Genomic DNA, 24933 nt, shown 5'->3' on the forward strand with positions numbered 1-24933 from the left:
CCTTGTTTCATGTTTCTGATTTCCTGTTTCCTGTGCCTGTTCCTCATTCTCTCTCTGCCTTTGATATTCTGTTTGTGCCTCGCCTGACCCTTTGCTTGTATTACGTTCATGAGTTTGCCTGCCAATTTGGACTGTTTGCCTTTGTGTGGTTTTCACTGTTGTAAATAAATATACTTCTGCATAATATATACCCGCCTACCTCATATCTGACAACGTGGTGTCCATGATTTCTAAAAAGAATTTCTACTTTTGATTCATCGGTCCTCGGGACAATTTTCCACTTCGCCTCAGTCCATCGTAAAAGAGCTCGGGCCGAAAGAAGGTGGCGGCGTTTCTGGATATTATTTATATCTGGTTTTAACTTGTATTTTTGGATACAGTAATGAACTGTTTTCAGAGACGATGGTTTTCTGAAGTGTTCCTGAGCCCATACAGTGATTTCCACTACACACACACACACACACACGTCTGCTTTTAATGCAGTGTCTCCTGAGGGCCTCCAGTGTCAGTTTTCAGCCTTGTCTTTTGCATACAGAGATTTCTCCCAACTTTCTGAACCTTTTCATGATATTATGGACCATAGATGATGTGATCCCCAAATTCGTTGTAATTTTAGATTGAGCAACGTTATTCTTAAATTGTTGCACTTTTTGACCACACAGTCTTTCACAGAGCAGTGAACCCCTCCCCATCTTCTGAGAGCCTCTGCCTCTCTGGGATGCTCTTTTTATACCTAATCATGTTACTGAACTGTTGCCAATTAAGCAAATTAGGGTTTTTTTAGCATTACACAACTTTTTCAGTCTTTTGTTGCCCCTGTCCCAACTATTCTGAAATGTGTTGCTGACATCAAATTCAAAATGAACATGTATTTTTCAAAGAACAATACAATTTCTCAGTTTCAACATTTGATATGTTGTCTTTGTACTATTTTCAATGAAATATAGGGTTTCCATGATTTGAAAATATTCACCTTCTGTTTTTATTTATGTTTTACACAGTGTCCCAACTTTTTTGGGATTGGGGTTGTACAATCACAATAAAGATATTCTTATTTATATTCATAAAAATAGCTCATGGGGTCAACTACGTAAGAGCAAAGAAATTTGTGATCACTGGAAGCTAGCAAATCAATAGTTTTTCAACGAATGTAGGGATAATTACATGTTATGCTTGTATTAAAAATCCTTTTTGCTCACTAACCTGGTCAACCAGTATGGTGTTGTTGATGGCATCCAAGATAGACGTGGTGAGGTTTGATGCCTGTTTGCTGGAATCTTCCAAATGAACAGAATTCATTTTAGTATTGTGCAAAACAAAGAGCTGAAGTATAAAACTAGTGCAACCGCTCCGCAAGTGTGTCCTGTTCTATCACTTTTACAAACACAGTAAAAATCATAACTTGTGTTTTTATTATCTGTCATTATCTGTTATTATCTGGCTGCACAAACAGAATATACACTGCCAAAATTACAGACTCAGTCAGGTTAGTGGATTGGAATTAACTGTTACAAAATGTTGATTACCACATGTTTGTGTGATTACTGTTTATTTAGGATACTGTAAAATAAAGTGCAACCAGAAAAATAGGACTGTGCAGATACGCACTCAGCCATGTATCCCATTGCTGTAGGAACTGTGTCTGGTTGGATGTGTCTCTCTTCATGACCGTATGGACCAAACCAAATTCCTCCAGGTTGGGTAAAGGGGCTAAACCATGAGGTAATGATGGAGAACTGAGAGGAGAGAGAGAGAGTAACAGTTTGAGTTTGGATTAGCAGTATATGTAATACAAACAGTTAATTAAATGACCAAAAAAAGACATTTCATCCATATGGATCAAGTAAATTCTCACTATAGCTGCAAGCAGTGATCACTGGGGTCCAAGTACTGTTTAAGGAATAGGCCCAAATTGGTAATTACTTTCACCATGTTAATTTGCTTGTTTCTTTGTTTTGGAGGATTGTGTATAATAACATACAACTTTCCTGAACTTAATCCCAAGGTCTCTTATAGAAGAGCAGAGAAATGTTCATGGACAAGACAGAGCAGTCACAGAGAGATTAAGAAAGAGAATTCCAGAGTCTGGGGCAAGGGCACTGAAGGATCTGTCTTGACATGGTGGAAAGTCTGGTGCATGGGACAGCGAGTAGGTTGTTTACAACTGGTGAACCGGTGACAGGGTCATGGGTGTTGAAGGCTCATTGATTCGCAGGGGGCACGAAAGCCAGACTATATGGTCCAGTCCCACAGAAGAGCTACTACTGTATAGCACAAACTGCTGAAAAAGCTAATGCTGACACCTTTCTGTTTTAGCCAGCATTAACTTTTTCAGCAGTTTGTGCTACAGTAGCTCTTCTGTGGGATTGGACCATATGGGCTAGCCTTTGTGCCCTATGTGAATCAATGAGCCTGACACCCATGACCCTGTTGCTAGTTCACTGGTTATCCTTCCTTGGACCACTTTTGGTAGGTACTAACTACTGCATACCAGGAAAACCCCACAAGATGTGCCATTTTGGAGATACTCAGACCCAATCATCTAGCCATCACAATTTGGCCCTTGTCAAAGTCACTCAGATCCTTACGCTTGCCCATTTTTCCTGCTTCCAATATATCAACTTCAAGAACTGACTGTTCTCTTGCTACTTAATATATTCCAGGTGGCATTGTAATGAGATAATCAGTGTTATTCACTTCACCTTTCAGTGGTCATAATGTTATAGGTGATCGGTGTATATTAATAAATAATATAACAGGGGTCCAAGCATTCCTGCATGGCCAGAGAAATATTTACTGTTTGTTTGTTTGTTTGTTTGTTTGTTTGTTTGTTTGTTTGTTTGTTTGTTTGTTTGTTTGTTTGTTAGGGGTATAAAAACATGATTGATTTTATTGAAGTCAATTTAATTGGAGTCAAAATATTTGATTTCCTGTACACAGCCAATCTGTTTGGATTGTATTGGATTCCATCAGTATGTTGTCAGATCGACATCAAAAATCATGTATAAACTTAATTAAGCAGTCATGTGCACAAGCATTGTCATCCAAACCAACCCTCATGTGAGGAAACCCAGAATTGCCAGAAAGATAAAATTTTGAATACATAAAAGCAAAACACACTTTGTTAATGGCACAATGTGTTCCTTTAGGCCAGTCTTCAATCTTTTCTACAAATAGCCAGTGTGACTGCAGGCTTTCATTCCAACCGAGCAGAAGTTACACCCAGCTCCACTTGTTTAATCAGTTCATCTTGGTCTCCAAATGAACAATCAAGTGTGCCTCCTGTTTGGCTGGTATAAAAGCACACAGGCTCTTTGTGGATAAGATTGAAGATCCCTGCTTTCGCCATTCCATGAAACAAAAAAAAAAATCTATCCTCACACAAAGGACGCAATGCTCTTATAAGATGTTTACATTGATTTGATACCATGTATATGAAAAAAGTTGTAAAAAATGACTTCAGGTGTTTTCAAATGTGAGATCATGTTATTTTAAGTTACATTAAAAAACATAGATTCAGCTTTAGGTTGATAAACAGGAAAAACTCAAAACAATAGAATATGCAGAGTACTGAAGGTTTCTACAGGGCAACAGAGGACCAAAGTTCATTCATCTTACATTAAAATGAACACAAAGGCACAAGGGTGTGTCCTTGTCTTTTGTGAACAAGCCATAATTCTTCATGGTCCTTGGTTTTGACCATTAAAAGCAAGTCAATGATACAGATAAGTTAAAGAAAACACTAGGTACAATAGTTGTCATTACATCATTCTCTTAAAGAAGATGAATCATCTCAGTGACATACCATACCTTTACTTTGGATCAAAGTCTAAATGTTACTTTGAGTCAAACGATTGGCTTTCTTCTAAACGTGGTGTGAGAGCTCGGTGAAACTACAACCTTCTCTGGAATTACAGCTCCACTGCAGAGCATCAACACTGTTTCATGTAAACATAATGTCTCATGCTGACTTTTATGTTTTGGTTGTAAATACATGAAAAAAGACTGTGGAAAGCCATCTCGGCCAAGATTAGATACATAAAAGCAAATGCATGTATTAGTGTTTATAGGACAAAACTGTAAAACTTGCCTTATTCTAGAAAAATCTGGCTGCTACAAACAGGTGATTTACATAAACATAAAGAATTTACTTAATTCTTTGCATAAACCAAATACAAGTAACTTTTACCCCTGAAATATTGAAGAAAGTTTTGGATTAAAGTCGGCAACAATGAATACTCTCACTGTAAACAAGTACTGGTACAAAAGGCCAGATGGCTAGGTTGAACGGAAATAGATGTCCATAGATTCAAATTTTATTTACCTGAAATAATTACACTGTGAATTGAATTAACTTGTTTGTTGATTAATTTGCTACATATTTTGTAAAGCAACTTTGTGTGTTAGAAAGGTGCGATATAAATCAAAAAATAAATTTATAAATTGGTTGGTTGGTTGAATGATTTGTTGGTTGGTTGGTTGAATGATTTGTTGGTTGGCTGGTTGGCCAGTTGGTTGGTTGGGTGAATGATTTGTTGGTTGGTTGGTTGGTTGGTCAGTTGGTTGAATGATTTGTTGGTTGGTCAGTTGATTGGTTGGTTGACTGATTTTTTGGTTGGTTGGCTGGCCAGTTGGTTGTTTGGATGATTTGTTGGTTGCTTGGTTGGTTGGATTTTTGGTCAGTTGGATGATTGGTTTGTTGGTTGGCTGCTTGCTTGCATAATTAGTATTTTGATTGCTTGGTTGTTTGGTTTGTTGATTGATTGATTGATTGATTGATTGATTGATTGATTGATTGATTGATTGATTGATTTTGAGTGTGTTTTTAAAAATTGCATCTAATTCAATTTATTTATCCCCAATTTTCCAAATCTTCATCATTTGCTCCTAACATAAACAGGTTACAGGAGTAAAATCTCTTCTCCTAAAATGTATTTAACTCCTAATGCACAAACATACATCTTTTTATTTTTATCACAAATTAATTTTTGTTTTTTGTCGATCTTGGTACAGCCATTGAGGCTACTCATGACTAATTTATCATATAATATAAGCCAGTAAGAATATATTTGTTTAAAATGTAGCATAAAACATTATTCATTGTTACACTGAGGACTGAAACCACAACCACTGGATGATCTCATACCTGTGTACGTTTACATCCCTGCGTTGTCGTCGGCTCTTTGATTTGGAGTCCAGGAGGTAGGACATACTAGAGCAGGAACTGTCAGTATTACACATGAGAGACTGCAGGAAGGGGAAGAACCCTGCGCTCGGGAGGTTCCTCGGGGCCACATAGCCTGAAAAAAGGATGAGATAAAAAGTTTGCTAAGGACACTTGTGAATCATGACTTCACTATCTGTAGTATATTGTTGAGTTGATGCTAGATCCAGTGATGCTGGATGCTTAGCACACTGTTACACTGCAATCTGCTGTACTCTGAACTCGTAAAAACAAACCTCCAACAGAGAAAACTGCAACTAAAAAATCTGGGTCACGAGACATAAATAGACCTGACAACAAAATGGCGGAGTTCTCAAATTTCCCTTTGCATCATTTTCTATTTGATACAACTCAATTTTTACTTGATATCTATCTTTGGCAAAACTTTTGTAAGATTTGTAACATTATTCCAATTATTTCAGCCCAATTATACAAACATGGAAAAGAGATGCGTTATTCTCTGGACACATCCTTGCTTGATGGGTGACAAGATTAACCATATGAATATGACATTGCTCTGGACATCCATGTTTTTATGAGCAGAAGCACTGGAACGCAACTCAGGCAACTCGACTTTGAACATTCTGAATTGCTGAATAATCTCACAAAGCTGTACTTTTTGAGCTTTACTGTTCAGGTTATGCACATGTTTTTACAACACCGTGCTATGCTAATGAACGCATGCAACACAAGATGATGAGTGTCCATGGATACATCCAATGATCTGTTGTAATCACTTAATATTATCCAGTCTACACACATTGTATTGAACATTGTGAACAAATTCAAAGGTTGTGTTCATTTTAAAATCATATAAAAGCTGAATTCTTCCAACACAATTTTATTTAATATTGACGCAAAATGTCTAAACAAGAGTGCCTGACATAATTAGTGTAATTTTTCTACACATTCCATCTAAGAGTACAGTCGATCCTTTTTCATCCTGAGATATTTAATATCCATTTTAATGCAAGACAAATCAAATATATTTTCCAAGCTGTCCTCAAAATATACAGTACTCTACAAAAGTCTTGGCACCCTATTTTTTTCCATACAAATGGTGTTTTATAACAAATGGTGTTTTATGGGAAAAAAATAGGGTGTTTTATAAAAATAGATTTCTTTTTTATGACTTCTACATTATCAAGTCAGTACAAAAACACTTTAGAGTTCCAAACATTCATTTTCCAGCACCAAATGAAATGCTACAGAAAAAAAAAAATGTCTGCATTTGAGCAGCATATTCTATAAGAGAGCACTTTCCAGATTAAAAAAGAAAACATAATGAAGGCTACTGGGTTTTGGTGCAAAATTAAGAAGCTAATGTGACAGTCAAAGTGTCCAGAAGAACTGTGGCTAGTTCTGCAAGATGCTCAGTAAAACCTACAGCTCATTTCCGCATAAAACTGTACTATTGTACCTGAGACTACTATTTTTCTTTTAAAGCAAAGGGTTGTCTCACACTTGACTTTGTTTCATTTATTATGGCTTACTGCTTACTGTTTATAGTTTTTTTTAATGCTGAAACATTTCATTTCATTATTTTAAAGCCATTTTTGGTCGACAGTATTTCTTTACATGTGCCTAAGACTTTTGCACACTACTGTTCATCACGCCAAGTAAAGCACTGTACGTTTTCAGTGAACATGCTCATCACATCACTGTAGTTTCTGCTCAAAGAAATCTTTTCAAGAACTGAAAAACAAATACCTTTTCTGAAACACAGAGGAAACACCTGACACCTGACATAGCAGTAGGAGAGGACAAAGTTTAAAAATAATGAAAATATTCCAGTGCTGGGTGTGGGATTAGAATGCAAGAGTGGTACGAGCCTGCATTGGATACCATTTCTCTAACAACACACCTAAGGCATTTACCTAATTACCATGCTGTGGCCAAGAGAAAGAACAGAAATATAATATTATTACCCTAACCCAAACCCTATTTTAAATTGATTGATTGATTGATTGATTGATTGATTGATTGATTGATTGATTGATTGATTAACTAACAAAGATAAAATTCTGTCTTTGTCAAGGGATTGCTAACATTCTTATTCATATTCTGAAGTGTTTTCTGTATTCAACTTTTTTTTTTAAAGAAATGCATTTATTTACGACTGTGGCCATGTTTTAATAAATGTGAATCAATTTATATTCTTAATTTAAAAAAAGAAATGTAGTTATCGCATAATATTTGAATTGAACAAGTTAATTTTATTTCACATTATTCATCATTTAATCATTTAATTCAGTGAATCTGTTCATTTATTAAATATTAATTTCCTTAATATAGAAACAGCATTTTTGTTGTTGTTGTTGTTGTTGTTGTTGATGTTGTTGTTTTGTTCAGAGGAAAAAAATATTTCATGTTCTTCCACTCTTGTAAATGTGGTTTATAAAATTGTAGGTTTCAATGAGACATAAATCATAGCTAGAAACATTTTTATTTTTGTGTATATACTGTACAGTGTCTTGCAAAAGTATTCATCCCCCTTGGTGTTTGTTCTGTTTTGTCACATTACAAGCTGGAATTAAAATGGATTTTTGGTGGGTTAGCACCATTTGATTTACACAACATGACTACCACTTTAAAGGTGAAAATAGGTTTGTTTTTTTATATATATATATATATATATATATATATATATATATATATATATATATATATATATAATAATGTGACACATGATGTGATTGTGAAGTGGGCAGAGTTTCAAACATTCAGAATCAAAGTCAGCAGTGAAATTCAAATACTGTATTATTATTATGACTGAAGTTTCTCATTTTTGTTCTTCCAGTTTTTCGGACTGACATGACTAAAACTCTAGTTCTCCATGAAGACAAACCGCTGAAAATCAAACAGGTTCTACTTAAAGTGTACAATATTCCTGTGTCTTGTTTTCACCAAGTCACTCCTAAATTCTTCCTCCAGACCGGTAAAACGTCTTGTGCCTTCATATTTCGATTAAAACATATTCCATTCATAAGAATGTTTCTGAATATTTCCTCATTGTGTATTTCCGTACCTACACACCCACAAAGGGAACAGTATGTGCATATTACAAGCCTCATTACAAAATATATATTGAATCTCTATACCTGTCGCAACCACAAAATATCTCTTATCTGACGCACCAAGGCTTGAAAGTGACAGAGTATTTCTTTGTCACTGTCATCATCATGGATGTAATGTACTGTAGAGATGGCGGGGACATGTCTCTAGGACTTTCCTGATGACCTAAAATTGCCCCAACCACAATTTTGATATTAACTTCATATACGTTTATGTAAATCAAATATCATATTCCATCATATTCCATTGTATTTCCTGATGTTTCACTATGATGTCACTCCCAGTGTTTTCCCACTGACTGGACACGCATTGTCAAAATGGTGAATTGGTTCAAAATTAAAATTCTTTTGAATAACTTGCATATTTTTGTTCTGTGTGTGGATGTGTCTGTCTAATAAAAAGAATATTACATGGTGGTATGAGGACATGAACTTTATCTTCTTGTGTTGAAAATACTTTCATTTGTTCCCTTCACTGACTTGTGATGTATACATTCACCACTCGAAGATAAACTTCATATCGTCATGCAACTGTGTAATATCCACTATGCATTACAGTGTGTTGGGAATTCTGATCTCAGCATTCACATTTACATTACATCAACACATTTACACTGTGAGAAATAGGGCTACAGTAGGAATCCATTCTTCTGCCCCAAGGTACAGTCTACACTAATGTACCCCCTCAGGCTCATTACTGGACGTCAAGGCAACTATGAGTACCTTTTTAGGGCCAAAACATTACATATATGTTCCCAATCAGTATATAAAGGGTACAGAGAAGTACAGTGGTGCTTGAAAGTTTGTAAACCCTTTAGAATTTTCTATATTTCTGCATAAATATGACCTCATCAGATTTTCACACGAGTCCTAAAAGTAGAAAAAGAGAACCCAGTTAAACAAATGAGACAAAAATATTATACTTGGTCATTTATTTATTGAGGAAAATGATCCAATATTACATATCTGTCAGTGGCAAAAGTATGTGAACCTCTAGGATTAGCAGTTAATTTGAAGGTGAAATTAGAGTCAGTTGTTTTCAATCAATGGGATGACAGTCAGGTATGAGTGGGCACCCTGTTTTATTTAAAGAACAGGGATCTATCAAATGCAGGAAATTCAAGACCATTATTACCCTCCCCAGGAGTGGTCAACCAACAAAGATCACTCCAAGAGCAAGGCGTGTAATAGTCGGCGAGGTCACAAAGGACCCCTTTGTGTACCTTAATTGGAAAATGCTAAATTTTGAATATCCAAATTATCATAAAAAGCTGAATAATATCAGCATATCCCAGATGTTTTCATTGGAAAATGCTAAATTCGGAATATCCAGATTATCCTAAAAACCCGAGTACTATCAACACATTCCACGTCTTAATCGGAAAATGCTAAATTTGGATTATCCAAATTATCTTAAAAACACAGATAATATTGGCATATCCCACATCTTAATTGGAAAATGCTAAATTCAGTATATCCAAATTATCCTAAAAACTTGAATACTATCAGCATATCCCAGATGTCTTAATCAGAAAATGCTCAATTTGGAATATCCAAATTATCTTAAAAACCCAGATAATAGCGGCATATCCCACATGTTTTAATCAAAAATGTTAAATTTGGAATATCCAAATTATCCTAAAAACCTGAATACTATCAACATATTCCATATCTCTTAATCAGAAAATGTAAAATTCATAATAATCAAATTATCCTAAAAACCCAAGTAATATCGGCATATCCTTATCCCACGTTTTAATTGGAAAATCCTTAATTCAGAATATCCAAATGATCCTAAAAACCTGAAAAATATCAGCATATCCCATATATCTTAATCGGAAAATTCTACATTGGGAAAATTCAAATTATCATAAAAACCCGAATACTTATCAGTATATCCCACAAGTCTTAATCAGAAAATGCTAAATTTGGAGAATCTAAATTATCCTAAAAACCCAAATAATGGCATATCCCACATCTTCATCGGAAAATGATAAATTTGGAATATCCAAATTATCATAAAAACCTGAATAATATCAGCATATTACATGTCCTAATCAGAAAATGCTAAATTCGTAATACCCACATTATCCTAAAAACCCGAATATCAGCATATCCCACATCATCGGAAAATGCTACAATCGGAATATCCAAATTATCCTAAAAATGTGAATACTATTGGCATATCCCACATGTCTTAATTGGAAAATGCTACAGTCAGAATGTCCAAATTATCCTAAAAACCTGAATACTATCAACATATCCCTCTCCTACATGGAGAAATTGGAAAAATGTGAAATTCAGAATATCCAAATTGAAAAATATCCTAAATATCAGAATATCTAAATATCTAATATTTTGTGCATGTAATATTCATTTTGTGCATAACGTTTACACAACCTGTATCAAATTCCGAACCCTTACAGAAAAAACACACAAATTTCCCATGTATTTCATGTGATCACATGTTACCACATGTGGTAACATGTGGAATACATGTGGAAAACATGTTACCACATGTGTAAAACATTCCCACATGTGATTCACATAAAATTGAGCCAAAACCACGTTTCTCATCTCATCTCATTATCTCTAGCCGCTTTATCCTGTTCTACAGGGTCGCAGGCAAGCTGGAGCCTATCCCAGCTGACTACGGGCAAAAGGCGGGGTACACCCTGGACAAGTCGCCAGGTCATCACAGGGCTGACACATAGAGGCTGTCCACACGGCAATGGATTGAGGTGAATCTGATAAAATTGTTTATCGTTTCGGCCTGGCGTCCACACGGCACCGGCGTTTTGGGTGCCCCAAAATGAGAACGGGTTCCAGAGTGGAAAAATCTGGCAACGGCGCCGTTGCGAAGTCGTCTGGATGAGTAGAACGGATTTGTTTACGATGACGTCAGAACCACATGACTAGAACAAGCAGCACTCTCGCTGTTTTGTATGAACCACTGCATTGCATTCACTTTTGTATACAGCTTTTCTTTTAAATAAACAAGTAACTGAACCATTTCTTGAATTTCTTTTTTTTATTGGATAAGACTGCTTTTCAAAATGTTCACACACAATATAAAAAGTTATATAAATTATATAAAAATGCTTTTCAAAATGTTCACACAATAAGAAAATTAAGTTATATAAAACTATGCACACTAATAAAACGAATTTGTACACACAGAAGGCACGGTTTCCTCGCGTAGTCGCAGCCATTTTCTTCTTGTTGTTGTGCGTTTGTTCCTGACACTGCTTCACGCCGGGTAGAAGAAGGGGTTTATGCGCATGCGTCCTACTTCTTCTATTGTTCTGGTGTCTCCGATGGGACCGTCTTACAGCGCACGTAGAGGTGTGGCATGTGTATTGCATCGTTTTCAGCAAGCATTGCATTGCCATATGTACCTGATATTTTACTGATCCGTTGCCCATGTGGACGCGATATTTTTTTTAATAAAATCTCGTTGCCGTTGTCGTGTGGATGTAGCCATAGACACAGACAACCATTCACACTCACACCTACGGTCAATTTAGAGTCACCAGTTAACCTAACCTGCATGTCTTTGGACTGTGGGGGAAACCGGAGCACCTGGAGGAAACCCACGTGGACACGGGGAGAACATGCAAACTCCGCACAGAAAGGCCTTCGCCGGCCATGGGGCTCGAACCCGGACCTTCTTGCTGTGAGGCGACAGCGCTAACCACTACACCACCGTGCCGTCCAACCACATGTTTCCCATGTGCAAATAACATGTTTCTCATGTGCAAAACACATTTTCCACATATTTCACGTGAAGTTCATGTGGTTTTTCATATTCAGAATAATACAGTAGTGGGATTAGATTAGATTAGATTAGATAGAACTTTATTGATCCCTTTGGGAGGCTTCCCTCAGGAAAATTAAAAACACACTATGTCTTCGTAAGAAAAGCAGAAAAGTAAAAAGGTGGGGAAAAAAGAGGTTTAAAGAGCTAAAAACTACAGAGTTACTGGAGAGGCAGCCATCTCCCACAGTGCCACACTACTATACAATATTAGTGTGCATGTAAATGTACTGACTGGGTAGGTGTGAGGAAGAAATACACTAGTCCCAAGGGCGGCTGGTGCATAAGGGTGATTGGGCGACGCACTGCCAAAACGGAAAAAAAAAAAGTTTTTTTTCTTTTTTTAAAACAAACTTTCACCAGCGCTGCTCGAGGCCATTTTAATCTGTCTCTGGGTATCATTGTCCAATCAGGGTGGTCTTGCTTCTAGAGTACCGCCCCTTTTGGGGCGATTTCAGTCACGCTGAAAATCGCCCAAGAGTTCACTGATAGAGTCCCATGTTAATATATTTTTTTTCTCCTGACTGACACTTCAATGCAATCTCTATGGGTTCCGGGGGGGGGGGGGGGGGCTTACCCTAACGTGCTTATGTCACTGCGAAGCGCAGCAAAGTTGCGTTCGATCCGCTCAGTTTCTGAGGTGAGATGGATGCGGACATAGACATATAAACATAGATGCCGCATTCTGCGTAGAATCATACGTCATCCTCGCCGCCATATTGGATGTGGCAAAGTGGAGATTAGCCGAGAATAAAGATGCCTCAGGGCGGCACGGTGGTATAGTGGTTAGCGCTGTCGCCTCACAGCAAGAAGGTCCGGGCCTTTCTGTGCGGAGTTTGCATGTTCTCCCCGTGTCCGCGTGGGTTTCCTCCGGGTGCTCCGGTTTCCCCCACAGTCCAAAGACATGCAGGTTAGGTTAACTGGTGACTCTAAATTGACCGTAGGTGTGAATGTGAGTGTGAATGGTTGTCTGTGTCTATGTGTCAGCCCTGTGATGACCTGGCGACTTGTCCAGGGTGTACCCCGCCTTTCGCCCGTAGTCAGCTGGGATAGGCTCCAGCTTGCCTGCAACCCTGTAGAACAGGATAAAGTGGCTACAGATAATGAGATGAGATGAGATAAAGATGCCTCATTCATGTGCTGCGTTTAACTGTACCAACAGGTTTACCGTCCGAACGAGATCACATGGGATTACCTTTCACAGGTGAGACTGGAAAAATACTTTTCATTACTGTTCCTTCAGTCTTCAGTTTCCCAGCTCATCTCCACTGGGTAGGTGTATAGTTATAAGCAGTGAGAATTAGATAATACAGTGCTACACTATGATGAATGTTTTTGAATGTATGATGAATGTTTTTAACCTTTCTGAATGTGAAGGAATCAGTGATGTATTTTGTTTTGGTATGACGTTAGAACCTGGCCGAACTCAGTTTGGCGGCCATTCAGCTCACTTTATTCAACGAGAGTAGGTCTGTGTGGTGACTCAATAAATAAAACAGTACATTTTTATTTTCATTCACTATTTCCAGTTTTTCCACTATTTCCATCATTTATCATATTCAGTCTTGTAGGTTGGTTATTGAGGCCTCAGGTTTTGGTAGCTTGCTACGGTATGCTGACTGATTAGCTTACCTGAGCTATCTATCACATATCTGTCGCTAGTTTGCGGTGTACAGGGTATTTTGCACACTATTTATAACCATCACATTAAAAGTTATATGTGTCGTTTTGATGCCTGTTTGTTTCCCAAATATATACGTGTGTGTCTTAATGGGTGAATAAAAGGCATCGAGTTAAATATTATTGTAGAAAGGGGCTTTATGAAGTTCAGTCCATTTACTTGCATTGGTTTACGGGGAAGATTTGCCACATCAAATATGGCGGACACTCTGACGTATCCCAGCAACGGGGCCACCAGCTCAATGCGGCGTCTATGTTTATATGTCTATGGATGCAGAAAGCAATTCAGTGCGGTCCTTAAAAGAAGTTCCATTTAGTCAGCGATCAAATCGAGCTAAATTGGCAACAAAACAAGCTGGGCCCCCCTCGACCAAATCTAAACATAAAACAAATTTCGACAAGGGGGGGAATCATATACTTGAGGTTTTACTTCAACATGGTGCCAGCGCAAATCCTGGCAAGCTGGCTGCAAGGACGCCTCAGCGCTTTTCTGCTACCCCTGCTTACTTTTGCACCCTGGAGGTGGCTCCACGGACAACACTGCTTGGATGGTCACTGGAGTTTCGGACATGCATCATTTGTCGGAGAAAATAAAAAAACATGAGTCATCAAAGATTCACATGGGCAGCTGCCTGAAATTTTTGGCTTTTGGGAGACTGAACATCGCTACACAACCAGATGAGGGCTACAGGCTAGCAGTTCACCGCCACAACGATGAGGTGAGCAAGAACAGGCACATATTAAACCGGCTCATCCAGTGCGTGAAATTTTGTGGAGTGTTCGAGTTAGCTCTACGAGGCAAAGATGAAACTGAGGGCTCCAGTCACCGTGGTGTTTTTCTGGGTTTGGTTGACTATTGACTTGCTACCTAGGTCAATTTACTTCAGTCCTGTGGACATTTATGGTCCGTGTAGACATAACGGGGGAAAATTGCCCCCCCTGAAAAAAAATTCAGGAGCCACCACTGACTAGTCCATCACAGAGCACACACACACACACACACACACACACACACACACACACACACACACACACACATATATATACATTCACACCCTCATAGGGGAAATTCAGTGTAGTCAATCCACCAGTTGGAATGATTTTAGAGGTGGGTGGAAACCAATACGGGCAGAACACGTGACATTCCGCACAGACAGTAACCCGAGCTCAGGATAAAACAGGAGATCCTGGATCTGTGAACATTACCCAGCAAGCCATGGAGTCTATCATAAGGAAAAAATCTCTTTCAGATCTCTTTCACATGAAGGCGGAAAATCAGATTCACATCTCTTCAACTTTGTAATGTCAATGTAGCAAAGAACAAATACTTTTTTTTGTTTGTTTTTTTAAGATCTGATCCGTACACTTGTTGAGCCCCTTCCTGATGAAGACCTGTCTTATCTTAATAATCTTTATCCATATTCCCTGGATGTCACATATCTATGCAAACGAGCTGGACAAAAGGAAGAAAGAGATCACAGAAAGCACACTGACTCCCAATGGAGGCCAGTCACGAGACAACAACACTGTGGATAAGAATAATACCCCAGTGGAGTTTGAGTTTGAAGCAGGATCCTGTTGCAGCTCACTTTTCAAGCAAAACACAACTGAGTTCCCGGGTTTTTCACACCTCTCACTGTGTCACTGTTCACAATACATGGGAAAAAAACACCATACATCATGCCAAGTAGAACAAACCATAAACAATCATCACATCAGCACCTTCTAATTCTAGTTATTATCTCCATGAATGAGGATCTCCATATGAGGCATGGCTAAATTTGTGATTGTTTGTATGCAGATTAATGAGACAGAGAGCATCTAAAGAAAGTTCTGATGATAATGAATGAGCCACAGCGTCACATTACACATAAATCCACCTCCTATTGTACTCATTCAGTGGAACAAGAAACATAATAGTTTTATTAAGAGTGAGACAGGAAGAAGCCTGTTGAGTTGTTGTCGAGAATTGTTGTGTTCTTTACATTCTTACAGAAAAAAATGTCCTAAAAATAAAGGTGTCAAGTCTTCTTCTTCTTCTTCTTAAACCTTCTACAGCACAGGAGTTCCTTATCAGAAAGGGTTCCAGGTAGAACCGGTAATTATACCAATAACCTGTGTGGCTAAAAATTATAATTAAAAATAAATTGGTTTATTTTTTTCGTGGTGCGGGTTCCAACAAACCCTGTGCTCTGATTGGCTGGCGAGCGGGTCCATATCCTATGATACGGACCCCAGTTATGGACCCCGGTTATGGGCCTCTGGCGACTTGCTCGTTCACAACAACAAACATAGTAGCATTTTTTGTCAACATTTATCTTTTTTTTATAAAATTTATTTATAAGATTATCAAAAACCTTATAAATTTTTGCCAGCATTTCTCAGGAAAATTGCATTAATTTTGCAGCATGGATAGCGATAACGACAGTGTTCACAGCAAAAGCGAGTTTTACTACCCTGAGGAAGACAAAATAAAAGAAAACATTTCAGGAGAAAGCTAAAAACCTCTAACTTGCTAACGCTAAGCAAAAACATGGCTGAATCCTGAATGACTCAATTTTGTATAAATAGGGGACTACATAGGCAGCAAAATGTAGTTTTTTCCTGCCATGGAAGTGCACTTGTATACCAAAGAGAAAGCAATTTGCATTACAGCCGTGAATGAGGATTCAAAATGGCGGCTCCGCTCGGTTTTCCCTTTTGGGCGCTCTCGTTTTCTGTTAGAATTTGGTAAAGAAAAAAATAAATATATTATTTACCAGCTTAAGGTCGGTCCGTATGGTGAAATACCGTGACCTCGGCCTTGAATACTGACCTCGGCCCAGAGGGCCTCGGTCAGTACTTTCAAGACCTCAGTCACGGTATTTCATGATAAGAACCTCCCAGGTGGTAAATAACACACACACACACACACACACACACACATATATATATATATATATATATATATATATATATATATATATATATATATATATATATATATATATATTCCTTTTAAAAATCATTCTAAATGTTAAATCCAAAAAGTACAATAATTATCATAAAGAGTTCCAGGTAGAACCTTAATAACAAGCAAAGAACCCATAACTATGGAAATAGCTACTGCAAAACCATTTTATATCTGTATATGAACAGGTACTGGCATACAGACATACCTTATAAAAAAAAAGTTAACTCGAGAACTCTGAAGGCTCCTTTGGCTTCTTCTGTACAGACTGGAAGCCTTACAGACCAATCAGCCATAACATAAAAACAACTGACAGGTGAAGTGAATAATGTTGATAATCTCATTACAATGGCACCTGTGAAGGGGTGGGATATATTAGGCAACAAAAGAACAGTCTTTTTGTTTTTCCCAACTTATGGTACATGAGCTGATATCCTAGGAATAGAGTAGCCAATCAGAGTGCGCGATTGCTCATATCTAGTGAATGTGGATAGATAGAAATTTTATATATATATATATATATATATATATATATATATATATATATATATATACATACAGTGGTGCTTGAAAGTTTGTGAACCCTTTAGAATTTTCTATATTTCTGCATAAATATGCATAAATCCTCATCAGATTTTCACACGAGTCCTAAAAGTAGATAAAGAGAACCCAGTTAAACAAATGAGACAAAAATATTATACTTGGTCATTTATTTATTGAGGAAAATGATCCAATATTACATATCTGTGAGTGGCAAAAGTATGTGAACCTCTAGGATGAGCAGTTAATTTGAAGGTGATATTAGAGTCAGGTGTTTTCAATCAATGGGATGACAATCAGGTGTGAGTGGGCACCCTGTTTTAGTTAAAGAACAGGGATCTATCAAAGTCTGATCTTCACAACACGTTTGTGGAAGTGTATCATGGCACAAACAAAGGAGATTTCTGAGGACCTCAGAAAAAGCATTGTTGATGCTCATCAGGCTGGAAAAGGTTATAAAACCATCTCTAAAGAGTTTGGACTCCACCAATCCACAGTCAGACAGATTGTGTACAAATGGAGGAAATTCAAGACCATTGTTACCCTCCCCAGGAGTGGTCGACCAACAAAAATCATTCCAAGAGCAAGGCGTGTAATATTCGGCGAGGTCACAAAGGACCCCAGGGTAACTTCTAAGCAACTGAAGGCCTCTCTCACATTGGCTAATGTTAATGTTCATGAGTCCACCATCAGGAGAACACTGAACAACAATGGTGTGCACGGCAGGGTTGCAAGGAGAAAGCCACCGCTCTCCAAAAAAACATTGCTGCTCATCTGCAGTTTGCTAAAGATCATGTGGACAAGCCAGAAGGCTACTAGAAAAAATGTTTTGTGGATGGATGAGACCAAAATAGAACTTTTTGGTTTAAATGAGAAGCGTTATGTTTGGAGAAAGGAAAACACTGCATTCCAGCATAAGAACCTTATCCCATCTGTGAAACATGGTGGTGGTAGTATCATGGTTTGGGTCTGTTTTGTTGCATCTGGGCCAGGATGGCTTGCCATCATTGATGGAACAATGAATTATGAATTATACCAGTGAATTCTAAAGGAAAATGTCAGGACATCTGTCCATGAGCTGAATCTCAAGAGAAGGTGGGTCATGCAACAAGACAATGACCCTAAGCACACAAGTCATTCTACCAAGGAATGGTTAAAGAAGAATAAAGTTAATGTTTTGGAATGGCCAAGTCAAAGTCCTGACCTTAATCAAATCGAAATGTTGTGGAAGGACCTGAAGCAAGTAGTTCATGTAAGGAAACCCATCAATATCCCAGAGTTGAAGCTATTCTGAATGGAGGAATGGGCTAAAATTCCTCCAAGCCGGTGTGCAGGACTGATCAACAGTTACCGGAAACGTTTAGTTGCAGTTATTGCTGCACAAGGGGGTCACACCAGATACTGAAAGCAAAGATTCACATACTCTTTCCACTCACAGATATGTAATATTGGATCATTATCCTCAATAAATAAATCTCATCTCATCTCATTATCTCTAGCCGCTTTATCCTTCTACAGGGTCGCAGGCAAGCTGGAGCCTATCCCAGCTGACTACGGGCGAAAGGCGGGGTACACCCTGGACAAGTCGCCAGGTCATCACAGGGCTGACACATAGACACAGACAACCATTCACAATCACATTCACGGTCAATTTAGAGTCACCAGTTAACCTAACCTGCATGTCTTTGGACTGTGGGGGAAACCGGAGCACCCGGAGGAAACCCACGCGGACACGGGGAGAACATGCAAACTCCACACAGAAAGGCCCTCGCCGGCCCCGGGGCTCAAACCCAGGACCTTCTTGCTGTGAGGCGACAGCGCTAACCACTACACCACTGTGCCGCCCCAATAAATAAATGACCAAGTATAATATTTTTGTCTCATTTGTTTAACTGGGTTCTCTTTATCTACTTTTAGGACTTGTGTGAAAATCTGATGATGTTTTAGGTCATATTTATGCAGAAATATATAAAATTCAAAAGGGTTCACAAACTTTCAAGCACCACTGTATTTGTATAGCACATTGAAAAATAACAGTTGTCAAGAAAAGTCGTTAAATCATTCTCAGAACATCCTTTATAAAAATTATTTTTTAAAAATTCTAATAAAGATTCAGAAATTGAACCAAAAGAAATCATAATTTCAGAAAACTGTAATGTTCAGAAATGTTCTGCTAGCATGCCATGGACACAGGAATGAGATGGCACTGTTACTAAATCTGCAAATCTAAAATTGGCACGATCAGTATCTATACTCTGAAGAAAAAAGTTCTACCTGTTTTCTAGAGGAACCCATAAATTTCCTCTGTAAAACAGAGGGTTCTCCAACATAGGCTTTTCCTTTCTAGAACTAGTTCACCATCAAACAACCATCAATGAACCTTTTTGTACACATACCTTGAAATACTGAAATCTCTTAGAAAGAAAAGGTTACATTAAAAGAGTTCTTTAGTTTGGATGACTCATTAAGGATCCTAATTAAAGTCCTACAGCAGAACAGTAAAACCCTTTGCAAGGCTAGAACCCTTAACCATCCTCGTGTTTTATTCTGACTGTATGCATTTCAAAACCAGCACAAATTCCATACTCATTCAGGAAGTGATGTCATCAAGTGAATTTGCAGGACATGTCCTCAGGGTGTGAAATGAAATGAGCGCTTGACTTACATGTGTCTCTGAGTATTGGAGGAAACTGCAAGCGCGTGATGGCTAAGATGATGAAGATCACAACAGGCCAGATGAGGAGAACTAGAGACCAGCCCTGAGAACCAAAATCACACCTTTAATTAAACTCCTTTTCCTGATTTCAGACCAGTAACCACACGGTTTAAAATACTGGCTGCTGTTGAAAATATGGGCATAAGTAACTTAATTACTTCACTAATCTTTTGAAAGATTTGAAACCGAATACTTTTACCCAATTACACTTCCAAAAAATAGTTTTTATTTTAATCCTTTTTCATTCCTCATATTTTTACTAATTTGGCCTTCAGAGTACTTCAAAGTGACATTTACATTTGGCTAAAAAAATATTTATTTGTTAATTAGCTTGGTAATTTAGGTAGCTAGTTAAATATTGTCATTAAGTTAGTCAGATAAGCTTGCTAGTTCAATTTTGTAAAACTTTCTTGTTAAATTAGGTAGATATTTAAGCTTTGTTTATTAGCTTGTTAAATTAATTAGCTAGTTACATTTTTTAAGTTAGCTTGTTAACATAGGTTGTTACTTAAGATTTGTAAGTTAGCTTGGTAGTTAAGTTTTGTAATTTGTAAGTTTTGTCAAATTAACTAGCTCGTTAAATTTTGCATATGTGCTTGTTAAATTTGGTAGGTAGTTATGTTTTGGAAATTAGCTAGTTAGTTAAGTTTTGTAACTAACTATTTTGTAATAGTTTTTAATAAACTATTTATTTGTTATTATTAAGTTTTGTAATCTATTTTGTTAATTAATTATCTAGCTATTTAAATTTTGTAAGGTTGCTTGTTAACTTACAGAGTTTATTCAATTCAATTTTATTTGTATAGCGCTTTTAACAATGGACACTGTCACAAAGCAGCTTTCCAGAAATATATAAGAAACCTTTATTCGTCACATGCACACTTCAAGCACAGTGAAATTCATCCTCTGCATTTAACCCATCTGAAGCAGTGAACACACGCACACACTCAGAGCAGTGGGCAGCCACACCAGAGCCCCCGGGGAGCAGTCAAGGGTCAGGTACCTTGCTCAAGGGCACCTCAGCCCAAGGCCACCCCACATCAACCTAACAGCATGTCTTTGCATTGTGGGGGAAACCGGAGCACCCGGAGGAAACCCACACAGACACGGGGAGAACATGCAAACTCCACACATGCCCCTTTTCCACCAAAGCAGTTCCAGGGCTGGTTTGGGGCCAGTGCTTAGTTTGGAACTGGGTTTTCTGTTTCCACTGACAAAGAACTGGCTCTGGGGCCAGAAAAACCAGTTCCAGGCTAGCACCAACTCTCTGCTGGGCCAGAGGAAAGAACCGCTTATGTCAGCGGGGGGGGAGGAGTTGTTAAGACCAACAACAATAACAAGACTGCGAAAGATCGCCATTTTTAAGTGACGAGAATCAGCAGCTGTACAAATGTGAAGTCATCCATTATTATTATTGTTGTTGTTGTTGCTGCTGCTGCTTCTTCCGCGTTGTTTTTGCTTCGATATTCGCACCAAGGTTTATGCAAACGTAGCGACGTAACCGACGTATACAGCGACGTAATGACGTGTCTCCCCTTAGCACCGTGAGCTATGGAAAAGCAAACTGGTTCTCAGCTGGCTCGCAAGTTGAACGAGTTGTGAACCAGCACCAGCACTGGCCCCGAGCCAGCCCTGGAACTGATTTGGTGGAAAAGGGGTAACAGAAAGGCCCTTGCCTTATAAATTACATAATTTATAAATTATAAATTCCAGATATAAATTTTAAACATGTGAATTTATAAATGTATCCCTTATGAACAAGCATGAGGCGATGGTGGTGAGGAAAAATTCCCTGAGACAATATGAGGAAGAACCTTTGAGAGGACCCAGACTCAAAAGGGAACCCATCCTCATCTAGGTGATAACAGATAACGTGATTATAAACACAGTAACTCACTTCTATAACTGTGTCCTATATGGTCAAAAAGTGCAATTGTGTAACCAGGACATTCTTTATAGTTTTAGCATGAAGTCTATTTTGTTGAAGTTATCTGTTCATTGTTGGCTTGTTAACTTGTTTACTTGAATATAGTTGGTTAGGTTTTGTAATTTAATTTGTTAAATTTGCTAGTTAGTTAAGTTTTGTAAGTTAGCTTGTTAAATGCATGTCTGTTCATGATGAACATGTGGTCAGCTTTTTCAATCAGTTGAAATATTTACTTTTTAATTTTGAATTTTTGAGTCCGTTTAAACATAGATTCTCTTTGACTTTCACGCAAGTAGATTTTTGGGTCTGTACTTCTACTTTTAATTGGGGAAGATTTTAACACAGTTCTTATACTTTTCCTAAAGTACAATTTTCCACGCCTGGTTGAAGCCCCATAAGTATAAAAACAATGTGTATATTAAATAATGCCCAATACATAACTAAAACAGTGTGTATAGTATAGTGTATAGTATAGTGTACAACACAGTATAGTGTATAGTATAGTGCACAGTATACTGTACAGTGTAGTAAAATGTACAATACAATATAGTATGCAGCATAGTATAGTGTGTATACTAAAACAACGTCCAATACTATACTACACTGTACTGTACTGCACTGTATACTATACTACACTGTATACGATACTGCACACTATAATATACTGCACATGATACCATACTGTACACTATACTACACTGTACATTACACTGTACTGTACATCCTATGCTATACTGTATGCTATAATATATTGTACTGTACTGTACACTATACTATGCACTATACTCTACACTATGCCGATATTATACTGTACTGTTCACTACATTATACACTGCTCTATACCGTACACTATACTGTACTGTACACCGTACAATATACTATACACTATACTATGCTGCATACTATATTGGATTGTACATTTTACTACACTGTACTATACACTGTGCACTATACTATACACTATACTGTGCTGTACACTATACTTTGCACTGTACTATACTGCACACTTTACTGTATTGTACATTACACAGTGTACTGTACTGTACTGGGTAACTCACCGGCTGCCTGATGACCCCCAGGCCATTTTTCCAAAGAAGGAGTCGTAACTGCTGGAAGAATCCAGCCATCAGTGAGAGGAAGACCCAGACCACGGATAAAATATCTTAAACAGAAAAAAACAGAACCACAAATACAGTCATTCTTTAAAAATTATTTTAATCCAAGAAATATAATGGATTCCCATTACACAAGATATGAAATTAACTCATGTTAATATTTTAGAAATCAGAAGCCATATTAAATTCGAGAGAGAGAGAGAGAGAGAGAGAGAGAAGCCATTATAACATTAGTGATAATGAGAACTGTGCTTGTTTCATGGACTTTTCACAACACTGGATGTAACTATAAATGGATAAAAAGCACAACGTCACTGATTTTTTTTGTGTGTGTGTGTTTTGTTTTTTGTTTTTTTACTGTTGGTGAATTGCTGTGGTATAAGAGGAATAACAACTTCAAGATGTGCCGTTAAAGGAAAATAATCACCTTCAGAATAGTCACAGTAACTGATCATGGATTATTTTCCTTTCATGTAACCTTTACCTGGGAAAGTGCATGATGTTTACCTTGAATTATCTTTTGAATAATGTTTCACAGGTCCATGAAACCTTAAATAATGTCCAGTAAGTTCATTTTAAAGGTACAGTGAAGTATAGTCACATTTCCAGGTGAAATATATATATATATATATATATATATATATATATATATATATATATATATATATATATATATATATATATAATTATTATAAAGGTATAAGAAGTACTGTTTGGTCCCATTATTTCTGACAGTGTATACAGAAAATTCTTACAATTCTTCCTTATAAATATCTTTATACATTTTTTTCTTGCCATTTCACAAATCATAGTAAAATTATCCACTATGTTGCATTTCATAAAATATCTGGCAATGTTAAACACCAAACCAACCTGATATTCTTTCCAGAGTAAACATTCAAATCCCAAAGGCACACACTCATAATCTCTGATTTCCTCCATTACAGAGGTCTGATCTTATTTGACCTGATTTTATCTAATTTGTGTGTCTGTACCTCGGTTTATTGGACGAAGAAGCAGATCTGAGAAACATAGAACATGTTGCAGGTCAGGCAAATCCTAGCAGAGTGTAGACTCCATGTGAGCAGCAATAAAAACAGTGTTAGAAATGAAGACAGGAGTTGAGTGTTGAAGTTAATCCTGTAGGAGATTCCACTATGGTGAGATCTGTTACAATAAATGAGGGAAGGTTGTCTTTTCCTTTTTTGTAGATATGTACAGGTGGAATAAGGTAATCTGTGAACCTGTTGCTCTGCTCACACAGCCTGTCTGGCCAGTTTTTTGTTTTTTGTTTTGTGTGTGTGTGTGCGTGAGAGAGAGAGAGAGAGAGAGAGAGAGAGAGAGAGAGAGAGATGAAGCAAGTGTAAGCTCAGTATTGTGAAAAAGTTCTGTTACTACTACTACTACTACTACTACTACTAATAATAATAATAATAATAATAATAATAATAATAAACTCTATATAACCAAATAACCAGCTCCGACATTAACTAAGGTTCATTTCATCCATGACTGAAAATAAGGCCACAAAAATTAGCATAAATGAAATTAAAACATTTTAAAACATAAACGATAATTTATTAAAGTCAGCTCACATCATCAGATGTAAATGCTGTTACCTGTCTGCTGTATCTTTATTTTTAGTGATCGTTATTTTCATTATTATAAAAACAGTCATTTCCTTAATTCACACTACTTATGATGTATTATGTTAAATGTTATGCTTTGCAAATGTAATTTTAGTTAGTATTAAAGTAATAAGTGCAGTCGATGGAGTTGGATTAATGTTTTGCTGTAGTGTAGATAATTGTGGAGGCAGTGGCAGAAGTGGGGTCAGGGTCAAGCGTGGTCTGTGGAATGGATAGAGAGGGCAGCTGGGGAGATAAGTGA

General features: G+C 37.4%; 1 protein-coding gene across 1 annotated transcript in view; it reads right to left on the reverse strand.

Annotated features, from left to right (window-relative positions):
• The window catches only part of abca12 (ATP-binding cassette, sub-family A (ABC1), member 12), a 253058-nt gene extending 228754 nt beyond the window's left edge, over positions 1–24304 (reverse strand). Inside the window, exons 1-6 of the mRNA XM_060929010.1 lie at positions 24039–24304; positions 22987–23090; positions 19951–20044; positions 5147–5300; positions 1609–1736; positions 1204–1277 (exon numbers count right to left, since the gene is read on the reverse strand). Coding sequence (XP_060784993.1) covers positions 1204–1277; positions 1609–1736; positions 5147–5300; positions 19951–20044; positions 22987–23055 — 519 coding nt within the window. The 5' untranslated portion in view covers positions 23056–23090; positions 24039–24304. The remainder of the gene's footprint in view (positions 1–1203; positions 1278–1608; positions 1737–5146; positions 5301–19950; positions 20045–22986; positions 23091–24038) is intronic.
• Between the last annotated feature and the right edge of the window lie 629 nt (positions 24305–24933).

This window comes from Neoarius graeffei, chromosome 9 (assembly GCF_027579695.1).
Source record: "Neoarius graeffei isolate fNeoGra1 chromosome 9, fNeoGra1.pri, whole genome shotgun sequence".
In the NCBI taxonomy this organism is placed as follows: Eukaryota; Metazoa; Chordata; class Actinopteri; order Siluriformes; family Ariidae; genus Neoarius; species Neoarius graeffei.